The 25,246-nt window shown below is 39.7% G+C and overlaps 1 protein-coding gene across 2 annotated transcripts in view; it reads left to right on the forward strand.

Annotated features, from left to right (window-relative positions):
- Positions 1-25,246, forward strand: part of cdh13 (cadherin 13, H-cadherin (heart)) — a 403,886-nt gene that overhangs the window by 231,378 nt on the left and 147,262 nt on the right. For both annotated transcript variants that reach the window (XM_020603006.1, XM_020603005.1), the window contains exon 8: positions 766-944. In XM_020603006.1, the coding sequence (XP_020458662.1) occupies positions 766-944 (179 nt within the window). The remainder of the gene's footprint in view (positions 1-765; positions 945-25,246) is intronic.

A 25,246-nucleotide genomic window follows, 5' to 3' on the forward strand; every position in this document is an offset into this window, starting at 1 on the left:
CGCTGACAAGAGACAGTGATTGGGGGTTGAGGTTGGGTCAAGGATTGCCTCCCATTTCAGCTCAGCTGCAGCGGGCAGGGTTTCCATTTTTGTTCCCATTACCAAATAAAATGCACCCTGCTGTTAGAGATGACATCAGGGAGAAAACACATTAATAGGAAGGGCTAACTTTTTAAGCAGCTGTCTGGGTGGCGGTACTTTGTAATTGTGTTGGTCAGACATCTGTCACTATTATTACACACATTTTGGAGCTCCTAACACAATGCATGTTGTATGTAAAAAAGTCATGTAGATGACATGCTAGGCTCACTTTGTTTGGTCATTACCTTGAACATATACTCCAACAACAACAACTATTCTTCAAAATTTAATAAGAGTCTAATAGGAGATAGGTGTTTAATACACCTGTATACAGAACAGAACACTGTATACAGTGTGTGTGTGTGTGTGTGTGTGTGTGTGTGTGTGTGTGACTTAATAGGAATCTGATTTTTATCTGTTTCATATGTTACATCATTTCCATTTATTTCAGAAGCTGTTTTGCTTTTTTTTGGGTTACACAGTCCAAATGCATCAACAAAGACATTCACTGGAGCCTTATCTGTTTTGCTGTTACACCACAGACTTCCAGAGCAAAGAAGCTCTCATACTATCTTCTAAAAATGTGTTTTATTCCTGAAAATAACACCAGCATTTTAACAAGTATTATACATGAAAAATAAGTTTGAGTTCAGACTCCACCCTGTCCTTTGCTGTCTTCTCCAGGGACCACAGTGATGACAATGACGGCGTTCGATGCAGACGACCCCGCCACAGATAATGCTGCGTTGCGCTACAACATCGTCAGGCAGTCACCAGATAAACCGTCCCCAAACATGTTCTACATCGATGCAGAAAGAGGCGACATTGTCACCGTTATCTCCCCCACGTTACTTGACAGAGAGGTGGGTTAACCTGGCAAACGTGTGTGTGTGTGTGTGTGTGTGTGTGTGTGTGTGTGTGTGTGTGTGTGTGTGAAACTCTGCTAAGTGTTGATCGTTTCCCATGTGGAACAGAGTGCAGGTTTCCTGTCACAAGCCTTATTTTTGTCACTGGCATATCTGAGATGCAGTTTGTTGTTGTACAACTTCCCTTTCTCAACATGTCACTAATATCGCCCGTGTGTGTCTGTGTGTGTGTGTGTGTGTGTGTGTGTGTGTGTGTGTGTGTGTGTGTGTGTGTGTGTGTGTATGTGTGCCTTTGTATTACTTACATCATGAGGACCAAACCTGTTGCCACACTCACACTGTGGGGACTCGGCCATCATTGTGGGGACCAGAAGCTAGTCCCCACAAGGAAATCACTGAATTTTAGGGTGGCAACATGGTTTAGGGTTAGGATGAGGTTAGGTTAAGTGTTAGGGTCAGACTTAGGTGTTAGGCAAGTAGTGGTTATGGTTAAGGTTAGGATAAGTCTACACGAAATTAATGTGAGTCAATGTAAAGTCCCCACAAGGAATGAAAACACAGCATATGTGTGTGTGCGTGCGTGCGTGTGTGCTGTATGCCACCTACAGATATTGGTGTTTGTCCTTGTGAGAATGAGCACTGGTGCACTGTAGCAGGCCGACACAGAAGCCAGATGAGCGTCTCTCCATTTCCACGTCTAACCAGAGCGAGACAACGGGATGATTGCTTTTTCAGCAGGGTGACAAATGCCAGAACATTGATTAGGTTCGCTGGTGGAAGAGGAATATTAGCTGTTGTCAGACACTTAGCGCATAGTTTAATTGAGGTGATACACACTTATTCGCCGGCTCTGGCGATGTCCAACACGGCCGGCTGAAAACCTCCCAACTGGAACTGCTGGAACCATGGTGGCTAACCACCCTGATGAGCCACTCCACGAGCTACAGTAAACTGTTTAATAGAGGCGTAATTGATTAAAAGTGTGTTGAAATGAGATCGAATCAGTGCAGTGAGCACTATTAGTACTGATTTTTTTGCAGTGTTGAATGATTCAGGAAATGTGCACCGGTTATTAAGGTTTCTCCTCTATAATAGAAAAGTGAGACTTTTGAAGCATATTACTTCCAGGATTTTTCTAAATATAACTGTTCATGGAGGGGAAAAATAAAATAAAATAAAATAAAACAACTCCTCCACTTATCTGCAGCCAAGCCTTATTACAAGCACTAACAGGCTGGTGTTGGCATATGCATTTGAGTACCTTTGAAGAAGGCACATAGCCAGGTTGTCAGTCTGTTAGTGGCTTCAAAAACCCCAGAATAAAACTGATATATCTTCTACAGAAACCCAGTGGACACAGATTTTTTGTTGCAAATTTTAATTAGTATGACTGTCCCTTTGAGCTCTACAGCCCCCTTAACCGAAACAAAAAACTGAGCAGAACACCATGGTGCTGAGGTGTTTTATGTAATATTCCCAGCAGTTGGTCAGTTTTACACCTGTGAGCAGAGATTTTACACCCTGACTGGATGTCACAATCCATGAAATTATTCATTTTATATTCAAAAAAAAAAAAGATGCAAAAACCAATATGGTGAATTTGTTTCTCTACTAAAGAGCCAAATAGCTGTGACTAATCTATGTCTGCAATGGTAGCCCGCTGTGGTATTAACAGTACAGCGGTTGTGGCAACCTACAGGCAGTACAAGCCTGAAGCACCATGTACTGTAAGATTGTCTTTATGTTGTAACTACAAGTATTTCCCCCACTCATCACCACACTGCCATAATTTATTAGTGTGGGTTTTTCAAGAATGTCCTCAGGGGCTTTAGTCCAGCCGCAGTGCAGCATCTTATTAAAAAAAAGTGATATGTCTTTAAAAGTGCAGTCAGTCAGCAGAGCCAAAATGGAAGTGGAAGTGTAAAAGGTATAAGCTTTATACTGTCCTCCTTTAGGTCTGGACAGATTCAAACTTAGCCACTTCAGCACATTCTCATAAATATGGCTCTAACACGACACCCATTGATTCCCTTTGCCATCCAGGGTATAGTTTTTGAAGACAGCATGTACAGCATATGTGTGACAGAAAGAGAAACAGAGAGGGATTTGCACATTAAAAGAAAGAATAAAGAAAAGACAAGAGATGGCCAGTCTTTGCTCCTCCATCCTCTAAATTCCTCAGACATAATTCAGGTGGAGCTCTAAGTGTGTTTGGATAGACACCTCGCCTGCCCCGGGGAGACAGAAAGCAATCCAGAGAAAATTGGAAAATCAATTTTGACACATCAAAATCAGTTAGATTTTACCTCTAGTGCTTTCTCTGAGGTGTAAAATCCTGTCTTGATATGCACATTTATTCCACTGCTCTGTTTTTTTTTCTCACTTTTCTTTAGACACGTCTCCCCTCACTGTTTTATATTACTCTGACAGACGACACTGTTGGATCAATGGCAGACTGTAATTTTTGACAGCTAATATTGCTGCTGGGATGAAGCCATTTTCCTAAGTCTGAAAGAACAGTGTGTTAGAATTAGTGTTCATATCTTTCTTTGGATACATATGGAAACTTGTGAGCTGTGGGTGTACAGTGTCCTAACACTTTTACCACACAGTCAGGGGGTCAGAAAAGTCAATAGAGGAAGCCAAAGGTTTCTAGTCTTTAACTTGATGTTTCTGATTAAGGTCTTAACAGGGAATGAATTTGACTTGTAATGATAAAGAGGAGGGCAGCACGGTGGCGCGGTGGTTAGCGCTGTTGCCTCACAGTGAGTAGGTTCCGCGTTCCGACCCGGGGCTTTTCTGTGCGGAGTTTGCATGTTTTCCCAGTGCTTGCGTTGGTTCTCTCCATGTGATCCGGCTTCCTCCCACAGTCCAAAGACATTTAGCATCGGTTGATTGGTGTCTTTAAATTGGGACAGTCCATCACAGGGCTAACAGCAACCTGTCCAGGGTGTCCCCTGCCTCTTGGTATAGAAAATGGCTGGATGATAAAGAGGACATAACAAGTTGAAATCTTTCAGCAGTATTAATAAGCATGTTCCACCCTCTTTGGCCTATGCAAAAGCAAGCATGTAGCAGCTTGATAGAGGCAGTGTGTTAGGTAATGTTTCTGAAAAAAGATAAGGAATTAAGATTTGTTCTTGTGTTCAAGTATGTGTGTTGGCAAGAGAAACCTCTTCAAACTTAATTTAAAATCAGCTGCTTGAAGAAAACTAAACATTCATGCAGATGATTTTCAGTGAGGAACTTGCATCTTATAGTCCGGAAGCATCGTCCTGCTCACTGAAGAAAACTGATCTGAGCTGGCTGATTTATCAGTGTAACCCTAGTTTCCTCAGTCAACTGTTCTTTCATGTACCACCTCCCAGTGCTGCAGCCTGATGACACTACATCCTGTTCAGAGGCTTGTGAACTGTGGGAGCAAAGATGAGAATCAGAAAAGAAATGATGACAGCTGGGAAGATGTAGGATTTCAGGCAGGGGGCACAGTAAATTTCCCTTTAGTCTACAAAATAACAAGCCTCCTCTGAATGTGATCCACTCAAGTGATGCATTTGCGGTGGCATGAAAATGTAAGTGAACCCTTTGAAATTAACTGCATTTATTTATAAAATTGTCTTAAACTATGGTCAGATATTCATCTAAGTTACAATAATGCACAAATAATTTGAACTAATAACACACAAATCACTGACTTGTTCTTGTCCATTCTGAAAACATCATTAGAACATTCACAGTGTAAGTTGGAAAAATATGTGAAATCACTGGTCAACATCTCTGTTCATGACCATATGTAAATCGTTGTGCATGGTCGCATACGGTGCCTGATGCCCGTGGCAGGACACCGCTACTGAAGCTGCTGGACTCCACAAAGAACAACACTGTGCAGCTGAGGTTTGCTAAACACCACCTCGACACTCCACCAACACTACTGGGAAAATGTTTCACGGTCTGATGAAACCAAGGTTCAACTGTCTGGGAAGAACACACAGCACTACATACAGTGTAAAAAGGGCATTGCACACCAACATGAAACCATCATCCCAAAGGTGAAGTAGGGCGGAGGGGGCATCATGGTTTGCAGCTGGACTGCTGCTTCTGGGCCAGGACAGCTTGTCATCATTGAGAAGAAAATGGATTCCTAAGTTTAACATTGTATAGACATAAAGTCACGGTGGCAGTCTGTCAGTTGGAACTCAATAAAAGTTGGGTGATGCAGCAGGACAACGATCCTAAATATCAAAATAAATCTAGAACAAAAAATCTTCAACCAAAGAAAATTCACATTTTAGAATGTCCCCATCAGACCCCAGACCTTATCCCCACAGCATAGAATGACAACAAAAGAGCGTTCACACCAGCCATTCATGAAAGATTATCACAGTTTGTGTGTTACTAGCTTAAAGGAACTTTACCAAATGTCTTCTCAGCTGCTAGAGGGTCTAGTGAAAATCAAACTCACACAATAAAGGACTCCTTATTGCTCTCTGCTCCTCCTGTCTTGTTTGCTGAAACAATGCTGTGAACTACAGATGCCTGGTTGCAACAAATTTTACAAAAACCAGCCTGCAGTTCAAAGTTAGCAGTTGCTGACTGACGAGTCCTGGCTCTGCAGAGGTATTGCAGTGAAATAGCTTAAACTATCAAGGTTGACAGTTCAGTGATTTATGATAGTTTAGACAGTATATATGGCTAATATCATTTATCAAGGATATATTTAAGCTAAGCTAATTCACCTTTTAGGTTGCATCATGATGTAGACAGGGATGTCACAGGATGGATGAAAGTCGGTGCCCATCAAAGGAAGGCAGAGTTTGTGTTGTATTTATTTGGAGCAGGTTGAATGAGGCCAGTGAGGGCCCTTCAGTCTTTTAGTTGCCGAAAGGTCCTCCATGACTGCGTGAAATGTCTGTAGAAAACCAGGTACTTTCAAGGATTCACATACTGTACAGTACCTTTCCTTGCCACTGTGTATTAGGTAACTTGTAATGAACATGAATCTTAAAATCGACACATGTACAGTAATACAAAACATGTTCCTTAATCTTTTCATTCTGATTTATTCTCTCCTTTGAGACATGGTGAACACCACTTTAACACACAGAGATATACGCACACAGTAACAGAAAGAAGTGGTAAATTTCCCTTAACACAGGAGGGGATGTTCTGAGAGGTAATAACACTCACTAAATAAGAAAGATGATAGTGGAATGTTAGGATTAATGGCTTGAACTTCATGTGGAATATATTTGAAGTTAGACTACAGTGATAGAGTGATCACTAGACAAGCGCACAGACACAGACATCTACCTGTGCCACAAATACACCAGTCATTGCAATCTATTTTAGTCTGTGGAGTGTCCATGTGCGGGCCGGCTGTAACCATAGAGGACAGACAGCTAATGGCAGTGTGACTTTCTGACTCTCTAATGCTTTCTGGGCAATCTGGGAGCTGTCACTGCTAAGGATAGCCAATCGATGGAGTCGACCAACCCCTCCGTACCCCTCCGTGTTCTACAGAGGTGAATTACATGGAGATAAAATGGATGTGTGTATGTGGTGGAATTGGGGTGTTTACATTTAAGTAGCTAAAACTACATATTCTTTATATTTTGGTTTTTACCACCTAAATCTGTGCAGATGTGTTGAGAGTGCTTGTCAAATAATCTTTTTTAATGCCAGACAAAAAACATCTTGTTTTTTTCTACCTGAAGGTGACTTTCAGATACAAATGCAAGGCTTAACAGTCACAGATGGAAAAGAAATTTGCACCTGAAAACAAGTCATCAAAAGCACTATTTTGTTCTATTGTTCCTTTCTTTGTTATTCTTTGTTGAAGCATGTAAGGAGCTTGCAACTTTCCTGTTGCAAGCTCCTTATAAATGTTCACTTGGTTCTGTTATGCCTAACGAGTAAAAATCCGCAGTGACAGTTAGATGGATGAAGCCGCACACTTATCCCTGATCAGCACTATAGTATGTATTGATGGCTGTAAGTAAAGTATAAGTAAAGTTTGTTGGGTGCAACCTTGGCAGTGTGAGTGTTTGTCTGATATGAAAGTTTATCCTGTCTAATGGCTTATTTGGCTTGGTGGCCACAGTGGCTAACATGCCTGTGCTCTGTGATGAATGACCGCAGAAGCTCTAGCAGGTTCAGCTCTTCGGGAAAACTGCATTCATGCTTTCATTGTTATAATTCTTTTGCCCCTGTTATTGCTCATTTCTCTCCTCACCGTGCCTGTTCATCTCTTTGTTTTTTTGTTTTTTTTTGTGCTTATTTTCATTTGGTGTTATTTTCTCTCTCCCCTGCATCCAGTGTCTATCTCTTTTTGTGTGTGTGTCTGTCAGCCTTGCCTCCCCTCCTCTGTCAACACTTCACTCTGGACATCCAATTACTCGCAGGTCATAGCATAGTGATTCCATTCAGAGCAGCACCATTCAGCGCGGACCTCAAACAGCCATTCAAATTTCATCCTCGGCTGCCTTCAGAGTTGCCGCTCTGCAAAATGTTGTTTTCAAACATTTCTGGGGCCACCACCTAATCTGATCCTCCAAGCATAATTGAATGTCAGTCGTCACATAAAGATGCTTTCCTCCCTTCAATTAGCGTCTCGTTTCCCCGTGTCACGGCAACAAGACGAAGCAGAGAGAGAGAGAAATATTTACTCCTCCCAGGTAGAGGCCGGAGAGAGTTATTACATTATGTCATTTATATGCAAATAATACAGCACAAGGAACACACTGATAAGATTTCATTACAGCAGATCTGATGTGCACTTCAGTTTATAAACTCCCTTTCATTCCCCTATTATGATCTAGAGATTGGACAGATGTGAGTAGATGAGCTGGCTGGAGAGAGTTACAGGCAACTATGGCCACAGGTATAGGCCTCCAGAGAGGATAGGCCAGGAAGCCGAGGCCCAGTATCAGTGTGAAACATTGGTGTACCGAGCAGAAGGTTCAGAGAGATGAATGTTAGAAAGAGAGGTTCCAGTTCGATCTGCTGAGAGATGCTGCTTCCAGGTACTTTAATGCAGACGTGAGGCTGGTGGAAGGTGAATGTGTGCAGAGACAGCGGCGTGATGGAGTGTGATTTTTAGCAGCAGCATTGCGGTTGTATTTCTAGCAACAACAGTGAAGTTAGAACACTTTGTATTCACTGTCAGGGAAGTGTTTTTTTTTAACCATAACTGTTGTCACAAGCTTCAGAGTTGTGTGCAAGTAATTTAAAGATACAGAAGTGTGTGTCTGAAAAAAGTGAGACAGTCAATACTTACAGTACACAAATGAACTACAGCTAAAGTAGACCACAAGTACTGTGAAATATATTCATAGGTCTTTTACCTTTCAAAAATACTCTACAGAGAATTTCTTCTACATTGTGATGCATCCTGTGTGAAGTGGCTGCTGTGAACTTTTATCTTGCTGTAAGCCATGTGTGAAGCAAAGGTGAGAGCAGGTTTTCACTCCTTAAATTGAGAGTTTAGCTGATGATTAACACAGTGACCTTTTGAGATTGATTTGTGTTTCTGTATTAATTTGGTTTGTGCATACAGTATACGTGTTTGCCTGTGTGTGTATGTGTGTGTGTGTGTGTTGCTGGTCTCCAGTGCCCTCAATATCTGAAATATTACTCATCGGCAACCAAAATTAGTTTTGGTTAATTAAGAGGGAAGATCATCTAGAAGACTGAAAGGTTCAGATTAATACCTTATGCAGAAAATGTTTTTTTATTTTAAAATATCAGCACTTGACACGTAGATGATTAGAATATGAAATGATAGATGATTGCAGTTTATAGCACATGGATACATATAAGGTGTCTGACTATTGTTAAAGGCTTTGTATTTACATTTGTTCCATCTCTCCATACATTTTTAAAACACATAAATGTACTGTGAATATTTGCTTGTTTTTGGTTTTTCCACAAAAAACCTAAATGAATCAGGTCAAAAATCTGTTCCTAAGACATTCTCTAAAAAGCATCTTTCGGTTTTATTCATAGGTATAGCTCTTCAGAAATGAACTCATTTACTTTGTCTGTGTAATGTGGGTGTGGCTTAACCAGATTTAATTAATATCCAAAAGACAAACTAAACAAATTAACCAGCTGTCAGCAGTGTTTGATTCAAATGTTGGTAAATTTTGATTAGTGCATGAAAGTCTCTATCATCACCTCCAGCCAACTGAGCCCTGTTCCCTTCAAACCAGTGAGAGGAGCACAGAGAACAAAAATCCAGAAATACCTTGTGTGATGTAACATTTTGAATATGAATATTCTTACCTCGAGAAGGGGGGCCACTGAGTTCCTTTATACAGCAAACTAAAATTAAAATTTTGTGTAATTACTATGATTGATTATTTACCAATGAATATCAGTTGAAGTACCAATCCTTGGAGCAGAATAATCACACTTAATTAACACATCGGTTTAATAAACCATCACTGAATCAATGAAAGAATGAATTCTCTAGAAAACTGACCCCTCAACAAATAGAAAAACAACATTGCCTTGGGTTTTATACATTTTATTAACTAATCTATGACTGCATGACTACATTACTACACTACTCTGATAAATAAGTGGATGAATGATGAGTATATAGGTGATGGAGATAAAATGTAAGGACATAATGTAGTGACTGGGGATGAATGGGAATGGTGATGGTGGAAACCAGATAAATTCCATTATTTGTCATAAATGGATTCAGCTGAAATTTAGGAAAATATATACGTTGAATAAATTAGGATGTATCCTAGACAGACCAGCCATAGAGCCTGGTAGAATACAGACAGCTTGGCCTACTGTGGTTTGGCGTGTATGCCCAGGGCCGATGTATGACTAATGTCCGTCCTGCTCATCACTTGGCAACCGCGCGCGTTGTTTCTGTGAATGGAGAGTCCTTGCTCCGTCTAGCCCAGAAGATGGCTGGCTGTCAGCAAGAGGCTGGAAGTTTGGATTGGTTCAGGTCAGGTTCTCTCCGGTCTGGCTGGATGTCAGATGTGTGGATGTAGACTGCCACACATTAGACTGAGCGGTGCGATTCAGTGGGTACAGCTATAGTAGTTTTGACTTGGCAGTCTGCATTCAAAACGTTGAGCTGGTTTCCTTCGAAAAGCTTGCAAAAAAAAACAAAGTCTAATTCCACTCAAAACTCAATAAGATGATGATTGCTCTACAAAGATGGCTTATTGCTCATTTTAAGACGGGTTTGGTTTGTTGCCTGAAAATATGAAAATACAAATATAAACAAAAATACTATAACAAAGAGTAAAAATCAGGAGCACGCACAATAGAACAGAAAACACAAGCAACTCGGAGTTAGAAATTTAATGGCATGACATTTGGACAAAGTCTCTTCTAGACAAAAGACTAATTAGAATTAACTTCTTCTTCTGACATAAGCCCAAGGAAGTAATGTTTCCTGGCCAGCAGGGGTTTCAGATTTCTCTGTTAGGGACAAAGAAAAATAAGGATTTTAAACATAAATTGTATTACTCAGTGTTTTACCATGCCCCATTCATTAGTTATGAATATAAGAATAATAGAGTTAACAATCATGAAAAATTATAATAACAAGGAGATACCATTACACACAACATCTGGGATGTCTAAAATCTCTAATCAAACAAAATCCTTTTCCTAACATTCACTGGGTCATTAACATCTGGCTTAAACATTATAGTTTACAGTCTAAGAACAAAATCTAACAGAAGTAAACATAAAAATCATGGTTAAATGTCTAGTGTTTATGTTTTTTTTATCTCAGCTAACAACAGTAGCAGAGTGATCAAAGTTGGACTGAGTGTCATGAAATTCATCAGTGGTCATTATAACACAAGTTGTATGAGATTTAAGAATTTAGTTCATCTGGGTTTTGTGTCCCAAAATAAGTGTTGTCTGTGAGAAGGAGGTTATTAGGTCTCAAATCTGACATGAGTTGTAAAATGGCTTGAGTTAAGCTCAAGGTTGGACTGAGATAACCTTTTACTCTGCAGCCAGTTCCTGAAAACTCACATAAGCGAGTGCAAGGTGTATTTCATTCACTGAAAATAATGCAGTTTCAGGTTTTGGAACCATAAGCCTGGAAAGTCTTTGGTGCTGATGAAGTGTTTTTATTACTTCTAAGCGCATTCCTTTGCATTATCTTCCCTGGGGATCACAAGTAGTGATGTCTCCACCACCGTGAGGTTGTGTTAATTATCTCCAAGGAATCCCTCCGTAATCCTCTCTCTGCTGCATGCGTATTTGCTACAGTCAAATGACAAAAACTGTTCTAATTTGTCAGGAAATACAGCACTGAAAAACTGATGTGTTCACCAGAATCCAAGTAAGACAACTGGTTCTGAACTACAGTAGTTTTGGCGCGTCACCTAGTTGTCTTGTGTGCGCATGTGTTAAACTGAGACTTAAGGTCATTCTTCAGAGTGAAGGTCAAATACCCAAATGAAGTTACAATAAGCAAGACACATTTTTGTGCATCTGTGAGGCTCCCTGGTGTGTTTTCAATAGTGTTTGGACAACAGTGGAGGTGTATGGCACAGAGGAACATGTTAAATCAGGTCCTGGAACCACAGACATTACAGCAGAATTCATTGTTGGTTTTAGTTTCTCTATGGGATTTGTGGAAAACACGAAAAACATAAGAAACAGCCTTTATCCTTTAAGTTTGCTATATTATGTTTAGACACGTATATATACAATGAACCTTATCTTTGCCTTCTTTTCTTTTCCAAAGGTACGATATAGTAAGTAGTGTCCAGTAGTGCTGGTTGCCTTTATTTTCACATTGTGAATATGATCTAATTATAGACCTTTTCAATGGCCAAAGTGTAGTTCATCTTACAATATGTCTACCCTCGGTTTGTTAATTTTAAAATGGGTTTTTTGTTATTTGTTTTTTTAGCTGCTAAGATGACTCTTTCTCAGCAGGAGCATGCCCATTGATTTATAGTGACATATGCTAAAACAAGTTAAGGTTTCATCATGGTAAAATAGGAAATCTTGCCTTCTAGCCGATAATGTTGTTTTTCTCATGAGTTGTGAGCTAAACTCATTAGAGTTGAACAGAAATACATGCATCCACAGCCAAATCTTTCTGATCATATACCAGTTTTGATCAATCGAGATTAGTACACTGATTTGTAAAGGAGTTAGAATTACCCACTTTGTTTGTAGGGCAGCATGGAAACAAACCCGACTGCAATCAGATAGCACTTGGTTATACATAGATTATGGCTTTAAACCAGAAAAGGAGTTCAGAAAAGAAAGTAAACCACTTGAGTACATGACCAAGAGATCCCAATATAAAGAGTGTTACTGCAGTGTCTCCTTATGTGATGGCTAGCAGCCAGAGTTCTGGCAGCTGTAATCAATACAGTGTAGTTGGTGTGAACCCAACCACCTCACGTTCTCCTGTTCTTCCCTGAAATGAACAAAGTGGACACCGTTCACAGGTATTGATGAAATACGCACCCCCCCCCACACACACACACACACCCCACCCATACCAATCTCAGTTCTTCCTCTCCTCATTCTCCTCCTCCTCCTCCTGCTTTCTTCCCCTCCTCTATCATGGCTCTGTCCAGTTGCATTAGTGAGGAAATGAGATTCCCCCTAATTAATTAGATCTCTGAGTGCTAAAGATGAAGATTACATCCCAGTGAAGGTTAGAGATGTCAATCACGGCGTTTTTCGACTGAGCATTTCTCAAGCTAAATTGAGCCCCCTGGGCACTGTGGGTAAAAGCATGTGTTGTTAATCTTTTTTTTCTGTCTTGCTTTAATTGAGTCTCACCAACAGTAGTCAATGAAAGCACGGGACAAGAGAAAACAACAAGGGAGAGAATTACATTCACCAGAAGAGCAGACAAGAGATGCCCTGTTGGAAGAGATGAGTAGAGGAAAATGACAATAAGAAGGATAAAGGTTAAAAAAAAGGAACATTAAAACACTCAGAGCAGTGAACAAAGAAGAGGAATAAGGCAGGACAAGTTTCATAAAGCAAAGACTAATTATTAAGCATTAAAATAACACTGATACAGTAGTCGATGTAGATTATGATGATTTTTATGACTGTTTTTCAATTAAAAAAATCTCTTTTTATACCAAGGTTATGATTTAACAATAGGATTTGATTAACAATTTGTTGACAGTTGGATAGACCTGTGAGAGAATAATACTAATAATATAATTTTTCATTCCCTTTCTGTCCATATCAGACTCAGTCTATCTGAATTATTCACAGTTTACCCAGATCTGGTCTTACTACTTATTTGAAAATACATGTTTGTGGTTAAAAAAAAAAGGGAAAAAATAATGGCCTTTTCTTATCAGCAAACAAAATAACAGCTACAGTAAACCACCTCTTCCCTCATGATTTGTAAGAGTCCAAAGAGTTTGCGTTGTGTACCTTCAGCAACCTGCTTGCTGTTTGCTGTAATGACTTTTCATAGATCCATTATTTATGTCCGTGTGGCACCAGGGTAGAGGCGCAGCAGCACCACAATCTGTTCAAAGTCTAAAACCTGAGAAGCGGGCATGACGGGAAGCTTCTGTCTGTCAACTGAACTGTGTCATGTCAAGCTGTGATTACAGAATTAACTCTCAACGATGAAATACAATTTTAAGGTACTGTGCCGAGGAATGCACAGAAATGGTAACACCAACAATTTTTCACGTAATAAAAGAACCTGGTAAATAAAAACAAGCAGCTAATATGAAAGAAGTAGTTGGGGCATCAGAAAAATTTACTTTGCTCCCACCGATCATACCAAAATTGTGTTAGGCTCACAACTGCTACTTTGATAAATAAATATTTTAGAGTACACAATTTCTCAAAGACAAACAAAGTTAAAGTGGCAATGGATGCAAAATATTAGGTTGGCTCGAATATTGGCCGATTCAATTTACTATGCACACACACAAAAAAACACAAGACCTTTTTAAAATTCAGAAGTAATCTACAAGAGCAGAGAGTTCTGACTTATACTGTGTCCTTAGGAGGTATTGAAAGGGCAGTGAAGAGAAGGAGGGAGGAAAGCGCAGGAGGATGAGACCTGAGAATAGAGAGATGAAGGAGAGTGACAAGCAGAGTGAGGCATGCAGGTGGAGGGTAGAATAATTATGGTGAGACAGCTGTGCGCTGCTAGGTGGAAAATGTCTATGCTAAGTGGAAGTGAGGGCTTCAGTAATGTCAGGAAGGTCTTGGTGATGCTACACTGTCATTAGGCCAAGAGAGAGCTTCAACACTCATAGCTCCCTCTTGATGGCTCTTTCTTTCCCCTCTGACTTTCTCTCTCCATGTGTCCTCTCACTCCCTCCTGATATCTCATTCTTCATGAGCCTTTCCTCTGCTGTCTCCCCCTCACTTCTTCTCTTTCATCCCCTATTTTTTTCCCATTCTCATTGACCTGAGGATAAAGAGTATTTGTCAACAGCTCTTACTCTCCAGTGAACCTCCCCCCTACAATAGCCCTTCAGGCGAGAATTAATTTCTCCCTGTCTCCATGAGAAAGTGCATTGATTGGAAAAAGTTTGTTGTGGTGTGCTCAGTACTTTTTTATTGTTCCTTTTCCCATGCCACTTTCTCTTTGCTGATGAAATTCAGCTTGGTTCATTGCCTCTGCTAAGGCAGACACAATGATATCAGGGCTCTCCTTAGGTGACCATCTTTAACAGCTTCACTGTACAGATCCCTTCAAATAGCCATCTGCACCACCTCCTTCAGCGGAGACATAGACCAGCTGTACAGGATTTGTGCTGATAGTTTTAGTTTGCTGTAAAAGGGAAGATGAGAAGAGGAAGTTGGCATTGACACAAATTGAGGCATATGTGCCAAGGTCATACAGCAATTCTCCTTATGGAGCCTAGCAGTGGGATTCTGTAAATTGGCTTTTATTTTGTAAAGCCCACTGCCCACTCGCTGTCAAATACAAAGTTAAACATTCTGTCTTGCCACTTTTTGTTCAATCCAGTTTAATCTATTTGTAGCCAGTCTGAGTCAGAGTTGAATGCACTCAGGCCATCATTTTCCTGCTGTTGGCTCTCCCTCTCTCCGGTTTCAGAAACATTATATTTTCCATGGACTTAAATAGGCATAGGTTTATTTATTTATTTATTTATTTTTGTCTCTTAGGTGTCTGCTTGCAATGTATTCACCCACGCTATTGATGTGCAACACAAACAGACTGCAATGAACAGATACTGACTTGTCATCTATTGTGGTGTTTTTTTTTAATTGTCATTTTTATATTTTGTGAGGGAATGCCTGAACTGACCCTATTGTAATATTTTTTGTTTCACCAGCTAAGGAAATGATCAACTTATCATATTTGCTTGATATACATCTGCTTTGAAGTTGACATTTTTATTGTGTATTGAAGGGAAAAGTTCAACATTTATTTGCTTTCTTGCTGACCATTATATGAGAAGATTCATAGCACTCTCATGTTTGTACAGTAAGTATGAAGCCAGTAGACGTTTGCCTAAAGACTGGAAAGAGGGTGAAACAGTGAGCCTGTACACCCTGGTGTACAAAATTCACATTTCAGCACAACTAAATTAATATGTGTTGTATTTTTTTGTTTAGTTCATATCCAAAGTGTAAACCAACTTTTTTTTTGGTCTGGAAGCAATGATTTCCTGGTGTTTCCACTGGTTTCGTGGCAACAGGCTCCTTGCCAAGAACTAATTCAGTAATAACCCCAAAACAGAGAATTATTACTTTTACACTTTATTTTATTTTATTTGTAGTGATTTAAATAAATGAGATACATTACTGAAGTTAAGATGTGCTTCCTGGACAGAGCCATATAGCAGTTTCCCCTCTGTTTTCAGCCTTTATGCTAAGCTTACTTAAACAGCTGCTAGCTCATCTACATATTAACTGTATAGATACAAGAGAGATCGATCTTCTTGTCTTGATGGCACATCATGACAAGTCAACCATTGCTCATATTGCATGGTGTAAATTCTATTCGTTATATGTTGCAAACAGGTGAGCAAATTGTGAGCTATTCACAGTAAGCCCACAAAGGGGGAATCTGAATACTGTGAACATAATGGCATCTGTTCTCAGAGAAAGTGAAGTCAGAGAGACTTCCTCATCTGTCTGAAAGTTTGAGATACCCGTGGCTCCTTGTGGAGCTACTAAGGACCCGCACTGTGAGAAAGTCGCCACTGAAACCTCCTCTGAAGTTTGCTCAGTAGAGTAGAGTCAGCATTATTTATTTATGTATTTTGTGCTAAGTACAAACCTGGGAACGGAGTTTTGTATGGAAGCCACAGCCCAGCTGTCACGGGGCACCACTGGGCTCTGGCAGTGACCTGCATGGATGAATGTGTGCCTGATAAGTCCTGTGGCCTCTGGGCCATAAAGATAAGAGCCGCACCCTGACATGAGAAAAAAAAAGAACTCACTTTGAACAAATTTGTGATCTACCAAAACACACATCATACAATGATATGGATACCTGGAGCCACCTGTTTTTTACTAAGCTTGTGGAAGAAATTTGATGGTCTCAGTTTCATTGTTGACCATAGTACATGCACTGCTAAACAGAGAAGCTAATGGAGTGCATGTGGCAAGACAGAATGAGGGAATATACATAGTACCATATAATTAATGAATGGGAGACGGGTGTTAGTAGTTTCACTGTGTGAAAACAATCATCACACTGACAGGCAGTAACACTACATTATATGTATTGTCATGTAAGTTAAGCATGGAAGCATGTAGCACAAGCTCCATCTACATGCTTGTCTTTCTATAGCTGTGAGGATACTCATTAGCATAATGTGATGCCTTGCCTCTTACCCTAACCTTAACCATCACAACTAAATGCCAAAGTCTAACATGGTACAGCAGACCAGAATCCAAGATGGCAGGACCTGTGCTGTACGTTCAGGGCAGTATGTTGTTGAGAATTCCCAAATCTGGGCACAATACCTAGACACACATACTGTAGGTGCATGAAATACAGTAACAAATGAAAGCATTTGCCATGATAAAAAATTCCATGAGTATGCCCTGTCCAGTCATGTTACAGGTGTAACTGACAGCAGGTAAAGTCAGTCAGTCTACACATACCATTATTTGTGTGCGCTGATGACATGAGTCAGTTCAGGTACATTGTTCAAAGTAAAACAGAGTAGCCTTGTATTTTCTCTGAAAACTACAGTTTCTGCAAAGACCAACTGTGTGAAACTGTACCTCAAAGTACTTCAAAGATGAGATTTTCAGTTCTCCTTCAATAACCGATGATATTTTCTTTAACTGGGCGGTGACTTAAAGCAGTCTGTGTACTACTTTGTGTGTAGAGAAAAGATGTCATGTGACAAAACAATGGATTTATCTGACGTTAAATAACGCCTACTGTATAACAGCACAAAGCATAGACACACTTAGCTGGAAGGACTGCACATTGCTCAAAAGTATCAGGTCTGTGGCAATTTACTTGGCAGGGTTTTATGTGGCTTAGTGGCCTTTCTGTCTGTATTTCTGCCTCGTGTGTGCCTGTCTGGTTTACCAGAGTGGGAGGAAAGGCTCAGGGGGAGTGTGTCTTCAACGATCAAACAGTGCGACTCAATTTAGGTATCAAGGATTACAGAGATTTACACAGATCCTATGCAAAGGCTTACACACTTTTGTGGATGATGTGTTGCCCAGTTTGACTTCAGTAGAAATCCCTCAAAGAGGAAGAAATAAACATATTTTTCATTTGAACTATATTATGCACATGTACTTTGTGCTGTGATGTAACAAATAAAAACTGTAGAGACTAGAATGAGCACACATTAGGTACAGTGGTACAATGGCTGACACGGTTAGAGCAGACAGCAGCTATTCTCCCAAGGCCCTGCAGTAAAATGAGTTAATTTAAATGGATAAGATGGCAAGTTACAGTATCATAATCTGAAGAATGGAGCTCTCAAGTGTAGGGAGTGCTGTTCCTAAATAAAAAAAGAAGTAAGCATAACCCTGAATGTAGGTTAATTTAATCAATTGCATGAATTGATTTACATACTTGAATTATTCTCATTTAACTTATATTTTGTTAAACATTTTTGCTAAAAGGTCATATGTAGTCCTCCTCACTTTGTGTGTACACCACCAGACAAAAGTTTGGGCATGCTTTCCCACTGAATGGGAAGGTGTATTTGAAATAATTTGGAACTTAATGAAATCACTACTCAGAGGGGAAGGCCGATGGTGAGACAGGGAATCTGTGATCATGACCTACGTATGTTATAAACTGGCTTAGACGCTTTACGATAAAATCAATATTAAAGAGACGATGAACAGTAATTTGCTGAAGGAACAAACATGTTGAATAAACTACTTTTACGAGACACCAGCCCAGCCACAGATGAGATAACTTAAAATGCCTGCTTCGGTCAAAGGCCCCTGGGGCCCCAGAATCTTGGCTGGAGATAGGGTCTGGTGTTCTAGAAGACTTTCGGAGCTGCCAACTGGTGCACCTCCTGAGCTGTGTACTGGACAGGTCAACAGCTTCTCTATTTCTCTCTCACACAGGGGTGTAGTGGGAGGCCAGCTGCTCCTCTCCATCAGTGGGCAACTGTACAGTAGGCCAGGTGTGGGGAGCAGGCATTCCAGCTCTGGCTATGGGATTAATTGGTGACATCAGAATGAACCTGTTGTTAGCATGATCATCACAGTATAATATTACTGGAACTTGTGTTGTTCGGGTGGTGTTTAATACATGACAGAAAACTCAGAAACTAGAACTAAAAACATCCTAAACTCCTGTCATCTCCAGCCTAGAAAAATTCACTCTTGCTAACCTTAAGCAATGTTGCAGGATTTGTTCACTCTGTGTTTCATGTAATCCTTTTACTAACAGCTTCATTTTAGATTGAGAGTTACCCTTAGCCTACTGTATGTAGCCTATATATTGGGACAGTATATAAGATTCATATATAAAACAACCCAATGAAGAGGATTTTAGTATAAATGTGAGTGAGTCCAACTTCTGCAGGACAGATGGACAGTGTGTGAATAAAACACTGTTTTCCACAAACCACGGTACCTGTAGACAACCAGGATGAAGAAGATATACCCTATAGTAAATGCATTTTAAAAGTGATGATAGCTAAAATGTATTTAGTGTATGCTGAGTAAAACTATGCTAAAATGAACAAAAATTTAAATTTGACTAAAACTAATATGCCACTACACCGCTTAGTCCCAAGCAGGGTCAAGAGCCAATCCCAGCCAGCTGTGGGTAAGAGGTGGGGTACACCCTAGACAGGTTGCCAGTCCATTGGACACTCACGGGCAATTTAGAGACACCGATCAATCTATTCTGCATGTCTTTGGACTGTGAGAGGAAGCCAGAGCACCCGGAGAGAACCCGTGCAAGCACAGGGAGAACATACAAACTCCGCACAGTAAACCCGGAACCTTCTCGCTCTGAGGCAACAGTGCTAACCACCGCACCACCGGGCCGTCCAACCAATATGCATTTTGGTCAAAACACTAAGACAAAACTGAAATCAAATTAAGGTGTCAAAATTAACACTGGTGTCTAGTTGAGCAGACATGCAGATTCTAGTGTGACTAGAATTTGATTGAGATGACAGTTTAGACAAATCTATAAACCAGAAAACTGAATCACTCTTGAGTGTCCCTTTTCCATGGCACAGTCAGTAGATTTGGCTCCCTCTTACTGATTCTTGGACATAATCACAGTGCTCCACTTTAAAGGGTTAAAGTCCTGAGGCTGAAGCTATTTTAGGGGAGTGTGATTCTGAATATTGATGAGTCAGATTGCCAGTGGTTGGTGAGAATCAATCCAGTTGAAAAATGGGAGTGTCGGAGCTGCTGTGGCTGTGGCCAAGTTGTTGTGCTGCTCCTCAGTAGGCAAACGTGAGAAGCCTCCCTAAACAGCTATCTGCCTGCATCTGTATTCCCTGCCTGGCACCCTGCAGATGCCGATGCACCCTCAAAGTTGGGCAGATTTACATACAAGACAATCCAGACAGGTGCATGAGAAATTAAGTATGGCAGGTCAACAGCTTGTTGTAGACAACACTGTGCGTAGAAGGACAACAATCAAGGAAATGGACGAATGACTTTTGTTCTGGACATCATGTTACAGCATCAAGTGCATGTGCCCAATATTGTTTTAACTCTGAAACAATGCAGATACCATAACATTACTGCCCTGGTGACAGTATGTGTGCATGCAGTATATGCAAGTCAATTAATCCAAGTTCTGCTTTGTCATGGGGTGTCCTGAAGAGACAGGGGGGCCTGCAGCCCAGACCACCCATTGTTCAGTGTTCATTGATCAAAATCAAGCTGCCACCTGAGAAACACACACACACCTGGCTTAGATCACATTTCAACAAGCAGTTAATAAAGTACATGCTCTAAGCTATATGTTTCAAGTCTCCATGCTTGCCATGACAAGAATAATTTATAGGTCCTTATATGCAGGCCAGGCGGGATTTGTCCTAACGTGAGATGCTTATATGTGTGTGTTTCTCAAAGAAAGTAGCTGTTTCATTAGATTCTCAGAAGGGGTCCTAGTCCCAAGTAGCTGGGCCAGCACAGACTCAGTGCAAACACTAGCATACAAATTGAGCTCCATTTTTATCCTCTCTTTCACGATTTGGAACCACTGATCTTCTCATCATTTACTTGTTTTATTTTATTGATTTATTTGATTTGATTTATTTATTCTTTCAAACATGTAAAGACAGTTGATATATCAACACACATAATTTTACACATATCCAACAAATGCTAATCCAATATCAATTTGCTTATACCTAGTACATGCTTGAATGGAGTAGGAAGAAGTCAGACTTATCCAGTCCTACCCCATGACATCATTTTACCATCATTGGTTTGCAAGCAGTATCTCTACATAAATAATTCCACACAATATACTCACACCTCCTTTCCCTTCGCGGTCCCTCCAAAGTGGGTCGAGAGTGGTGGAAACAAACACAGAACCTGTGATGAGTGTCACTTGTTTCATTAGGTTCCTATAATGGAAAAACCCCTAAGATACCATGCCTGTCTAGAAAACATGGAAGTTGTGCCAACACTGCTTTTTCCAGGTGTTCTGATAAAATCAGGAGTTTGGAGATAGGTCTGAAATTAGAAAGGTTGGAGGTTTCTTAATTTGCAGCTGCACTATGGCATGCTTAATGACTAATGGAACACTCCCAGATATCAAACTGCTTTTTAAAATTGTCAGAATAGAAGATCTGACAGTATCAAAGATCTCTTTGTGAAGTCAAGGAGGGACAACGTCAGTAGAGCAGTTTGCGGGTTTGAATTGGGTAATAATCTCTTTTTAAAGGGAAAGAAACACTGGCTCGAACTGTGTGAAAGTGATAGAGCAGGCAGCGGTGGAGTGTGGGTCAAAGGTAGAAGGACTTTGTTCCTTAATATTCACAACCTCCTCAACAAAAGATTGACATTTCTCACAGATATCAGGTGTAGCACCTTTAAAGGCAAATTGAGGAGGATTTAAAGCATTGGTTATAGTACTAAAAAGAATATGGAGCTTATGGTAGTTATATTTATTTCAGAAAAATATTTTCTGCAGTTGGTGTTAAAATGAACTATACTGTGAAACAGTCTCTGGAAAAAAATATCCGTAAATTACAGGTACCGGATGTACATATTCTGGTTATTTAATTTGTCATTTCCGGGGTCTCTCTAATTGGTGTTTTAAGGGTGAGAACCATACTGAACACTAGACAAAGTTGTTATACATTGGAATGTCCCTTTGCCAATTTTTGTTATTTGAGCTTGGAGGGGTATATACTAACTAGTCACTTCCTGGCTACAACGAGCCAGGTGGCAAAAGGGTTACACATCTAATTATCATAAATATTTCTGGTATGAAGAGAGTAAAACAAATATAAAGTTGTGACATGACTCCATAGATTCTCCCACTCATTCATACTACACTATATCACAAATATGGGTGTAATGTTTTTCATTTTTACATTGTACATATTTGTTAATTATGAATCCATATATTTTCATATATATATATGAATATTACCATAATAATACCACAGCTTGATATTCAACCTATATCCAGGTTATGCACATCTTTATCTTTGATTGAAAATCAGGTGCAACAGTGGTTTACTTCAGAAACTATAAAACAGTTTAACACCCCAGCAACCAGCAATTATGCATTGCCAGATTCTCTGATGTGCCCTCACTAGCTTTTGTGCTCTTTGCTGTCTCAGTGATCTCACCCTTTTTGTTTCCAGTTTCCTAGTTTTTCTGATTATTCCTCATATTCTGGACTTAACATGTTTGTGGGATTATGCTTCTAGTCTCTTGCCCTGGGATCTAATGTTTTTGCCTGGGACAGTTACATGTCTCTGATCACTGTTTGGACTCTCATTTTGCCTCTGGCTTCCCCTGCTCAGTTTTGTCAGCCTGGACCTGAGTAAACCATTTTGTATTTTCCCCAAACATTATCTGCCTGCCTGCCTAGTGATTAGTTTGCATTTGGATCCTGGTAGTTAACCATTTCTAAACTGAAATGGGACAAAAAAGAATCTCAAACTTGGTGTCTTCAGGAGTCTTTCAGGATTTATTTTTGCAGATTCCTTTTATTAGGAAAAAAACAGAATTTAAATACTATACACGAGAGAGATATTAAAATGTGAGATTTCTAGATCTGACACTGGCAGAAATCAGTTTAGCAGGCACATTTGATTTAAATTACCTTTAACTCTTTAAGGTGCATTGTCTCTGGAGGAACATGGGAACTGTTGTATTGAAGCACTTGAAGCCTCACTCCATTCTTAGACTCCTTAGACTCACATCTTCTTAGACTTCCCTCTGTCTTCTGATGTCTTATTAGGACAATGGTCACCTAAATACAAGACACCATGACACCCTGTGATATGAGTCCACTAACCGCCCTTTAGCGAGATACTGATTTTCTAACACCTCCAAAATTGGGATTATGGTCACTTGATTTTCTCTAAATGTCACCTTTCAGTGCAAGATATCTCACATGTGAGCAGACTGCCATCACATTTACAGAGTGCAGGCATAAAGCTTGAATCTGGAAATGACTTTTTGATCTTTCTTCTGGCACTACCCTCTGGAGAAATTTTAGGCATATAACCCCACTACTGACAATTACATATCAGAAGTAATTTTTATGTTTGCTTTTATTTATTTTTTGCTTGGAGTACTACTTTGTGCTTTTAAATTACCTTCAAATTACTGTAAAAGCAAGAACTGAACAATTCTTATCGCTCTTTTTTGTAATATATACAATGGTTGAAGTGAGCTTTTGTATGTATTTCCCCAGTTTTCAACACCATACTCTAAGTATGGTAAAATCAATGAAGAATACAAAATGCGAAGTGCTTTCCCGTCCAAAATATATCTAACCCTTGCCTATATCGATATATATTATTACCAGGAAGATTAATGACTGCTCAGCAAGAGTTGAGTTGCCTTCTATTAGTCAGTTTCTCCACAGAATTGAAAATCTTAGTATAAGGAATTACTACAGTCTTTCATGTTGTGGTTTCAAGCAAATATTGATTAAATATACACTCCCCAACCACTTTATTAGGTACACCTGTACAAATGTACTGTATTCCATTCAGTGCAACATGTTCGTGTTTCTGAAGCTCAAACTGTTTCAGTTTTTGGTGAAATTGTCAAATATATAAACTCAATTACATACAGTATATTCAGAGGTGTTGCTATATTTTTGTCCTCCTCAGCTACATATATAAGAGGGTCAGAATATTAGGAACACCTCTGAATATAATGCCTTTAAAATATGTCCATTTTGTAACATCTGACTTCTAAACTTTTAACAACTAAAACAATTGACCGCACCTTTTTAGACAGTATGAGGAGCTTGAACACTGGTCTAAATACAGTAGTAGTAGTTCACTACTCCCCAGCACTGGTAGAAAAAAACGGGTAATAACAGAGGGATCTTGAGAAAGATCCCAAAAACTTTTTATATGAAAATGAGTGGCACAGGAGAGTTGAGTAAAATTACTCACTTGTAAAGAAATGAAAGTGTTTTTTGGCATTTTTATTTGTTTTATTCACTGTTTAACTTCCTACAGTTTATCTAAAAAAGCTGTATGGGGACAGTTTTGGTCTTAAAAGGAAGTGCTACATTTTAAGTGATTCAATAAGCAGAGGAGGAGGAGTAGAGGGAGGAGAAGAACAGAAGAAAAAAAATATATAAAGTAGAGCCAGTAGGCATCAGTAACCTCTTGTCAGAAAGCTAAAAAAAAGTTAAATTGAGGTAAAATCAATCAGAAATGTATCAGAAAGTGATGAATCAAACACCAGCACCATTGTACCCAAGTGCATTCCATATGTGTACATTTTCTGTGTTTTCTGTATACTGTACTGCACACGTGTGTGTGTACTGATGTGTATTTATACACTGTTTCACTGCACCAGTACGCTTTCATTTGCACATTGAAAACCACCTCCTTGGAGAGATGTGGTGAAACAGACTTCAGTCGAAATGCAGACTTAAGCTCCCAGTATGTGGTCCTGCCACTGTATTCCTTCTTCCCTAATGAAAGAGATTTTCAGTAGTAAGGAGGAGACAAAAACAAATAGCAGGCTCCCTGGATGCTGAGCCCCACATCAAAAGCTACTCTCTGTTGTGATGCAAGTTCAAAATAAATGGCTTCATGTTATATGTTATATTTCCAGGGTGTTCTGGGAGCCATTTGGAGGAAAGTGCAGCAAAACTGTCTTTTACATTATAGTCTTCAGTAGCACAGAATAGGCATAGGTTTGTTTGTGCTGTCGACAGCTGCAACTGGTCAAGTGCTGAGATTTCTGGCCATGTGAACTCACTTCAGTGCCAGTATTCCCGTCTGGCTGTAACAAAAAAAGAAAGAAAAGGAAACCTGTGCATTAGTGAGGAGACAATAAAGCTGAAAAAATGTGCAACCTTAAGAGTATGACGTTGAAAACTGGGGAAATACATACAAAAGATTAATGAGATGGAACATTGTGGGTGTGGTGTATGAATGTTAACACTTTGTAATAATTCTTTAGTATATTACTTGTGTGGTGTAGAAGATAATTATTTATGTAGAGATGCTGCTTGTAAACCAATGATGGTAAGATGATGTCATGGGGTAGGACTGGATAAGTCTGACTTCTTCCTACTCCATTCAAGCATGTACTAGGTATAAGCAAATTGATATTGGATTAGCATTTGTTGGATATGTGTAAAATTATGTGTGTCGTCAAATCAACTGTCTTTACATGCTTGAAAGAATAAATCA

This window comes from Monopterus albus, unplaced genomic scaffold, assembly GCF_001952655.1.
Source record: "Monopterus albus unplaced genomic scaffold, M_albus_1.0 scaffold59.1, whole genome shotgun sequence".
NCBI classification, from domain to species: Eukaryota; Metazoa; Chordata; class Actinopteri; order Synbranchiformes; family Synbranchidae; genus Monopterus; species Monopterus albus.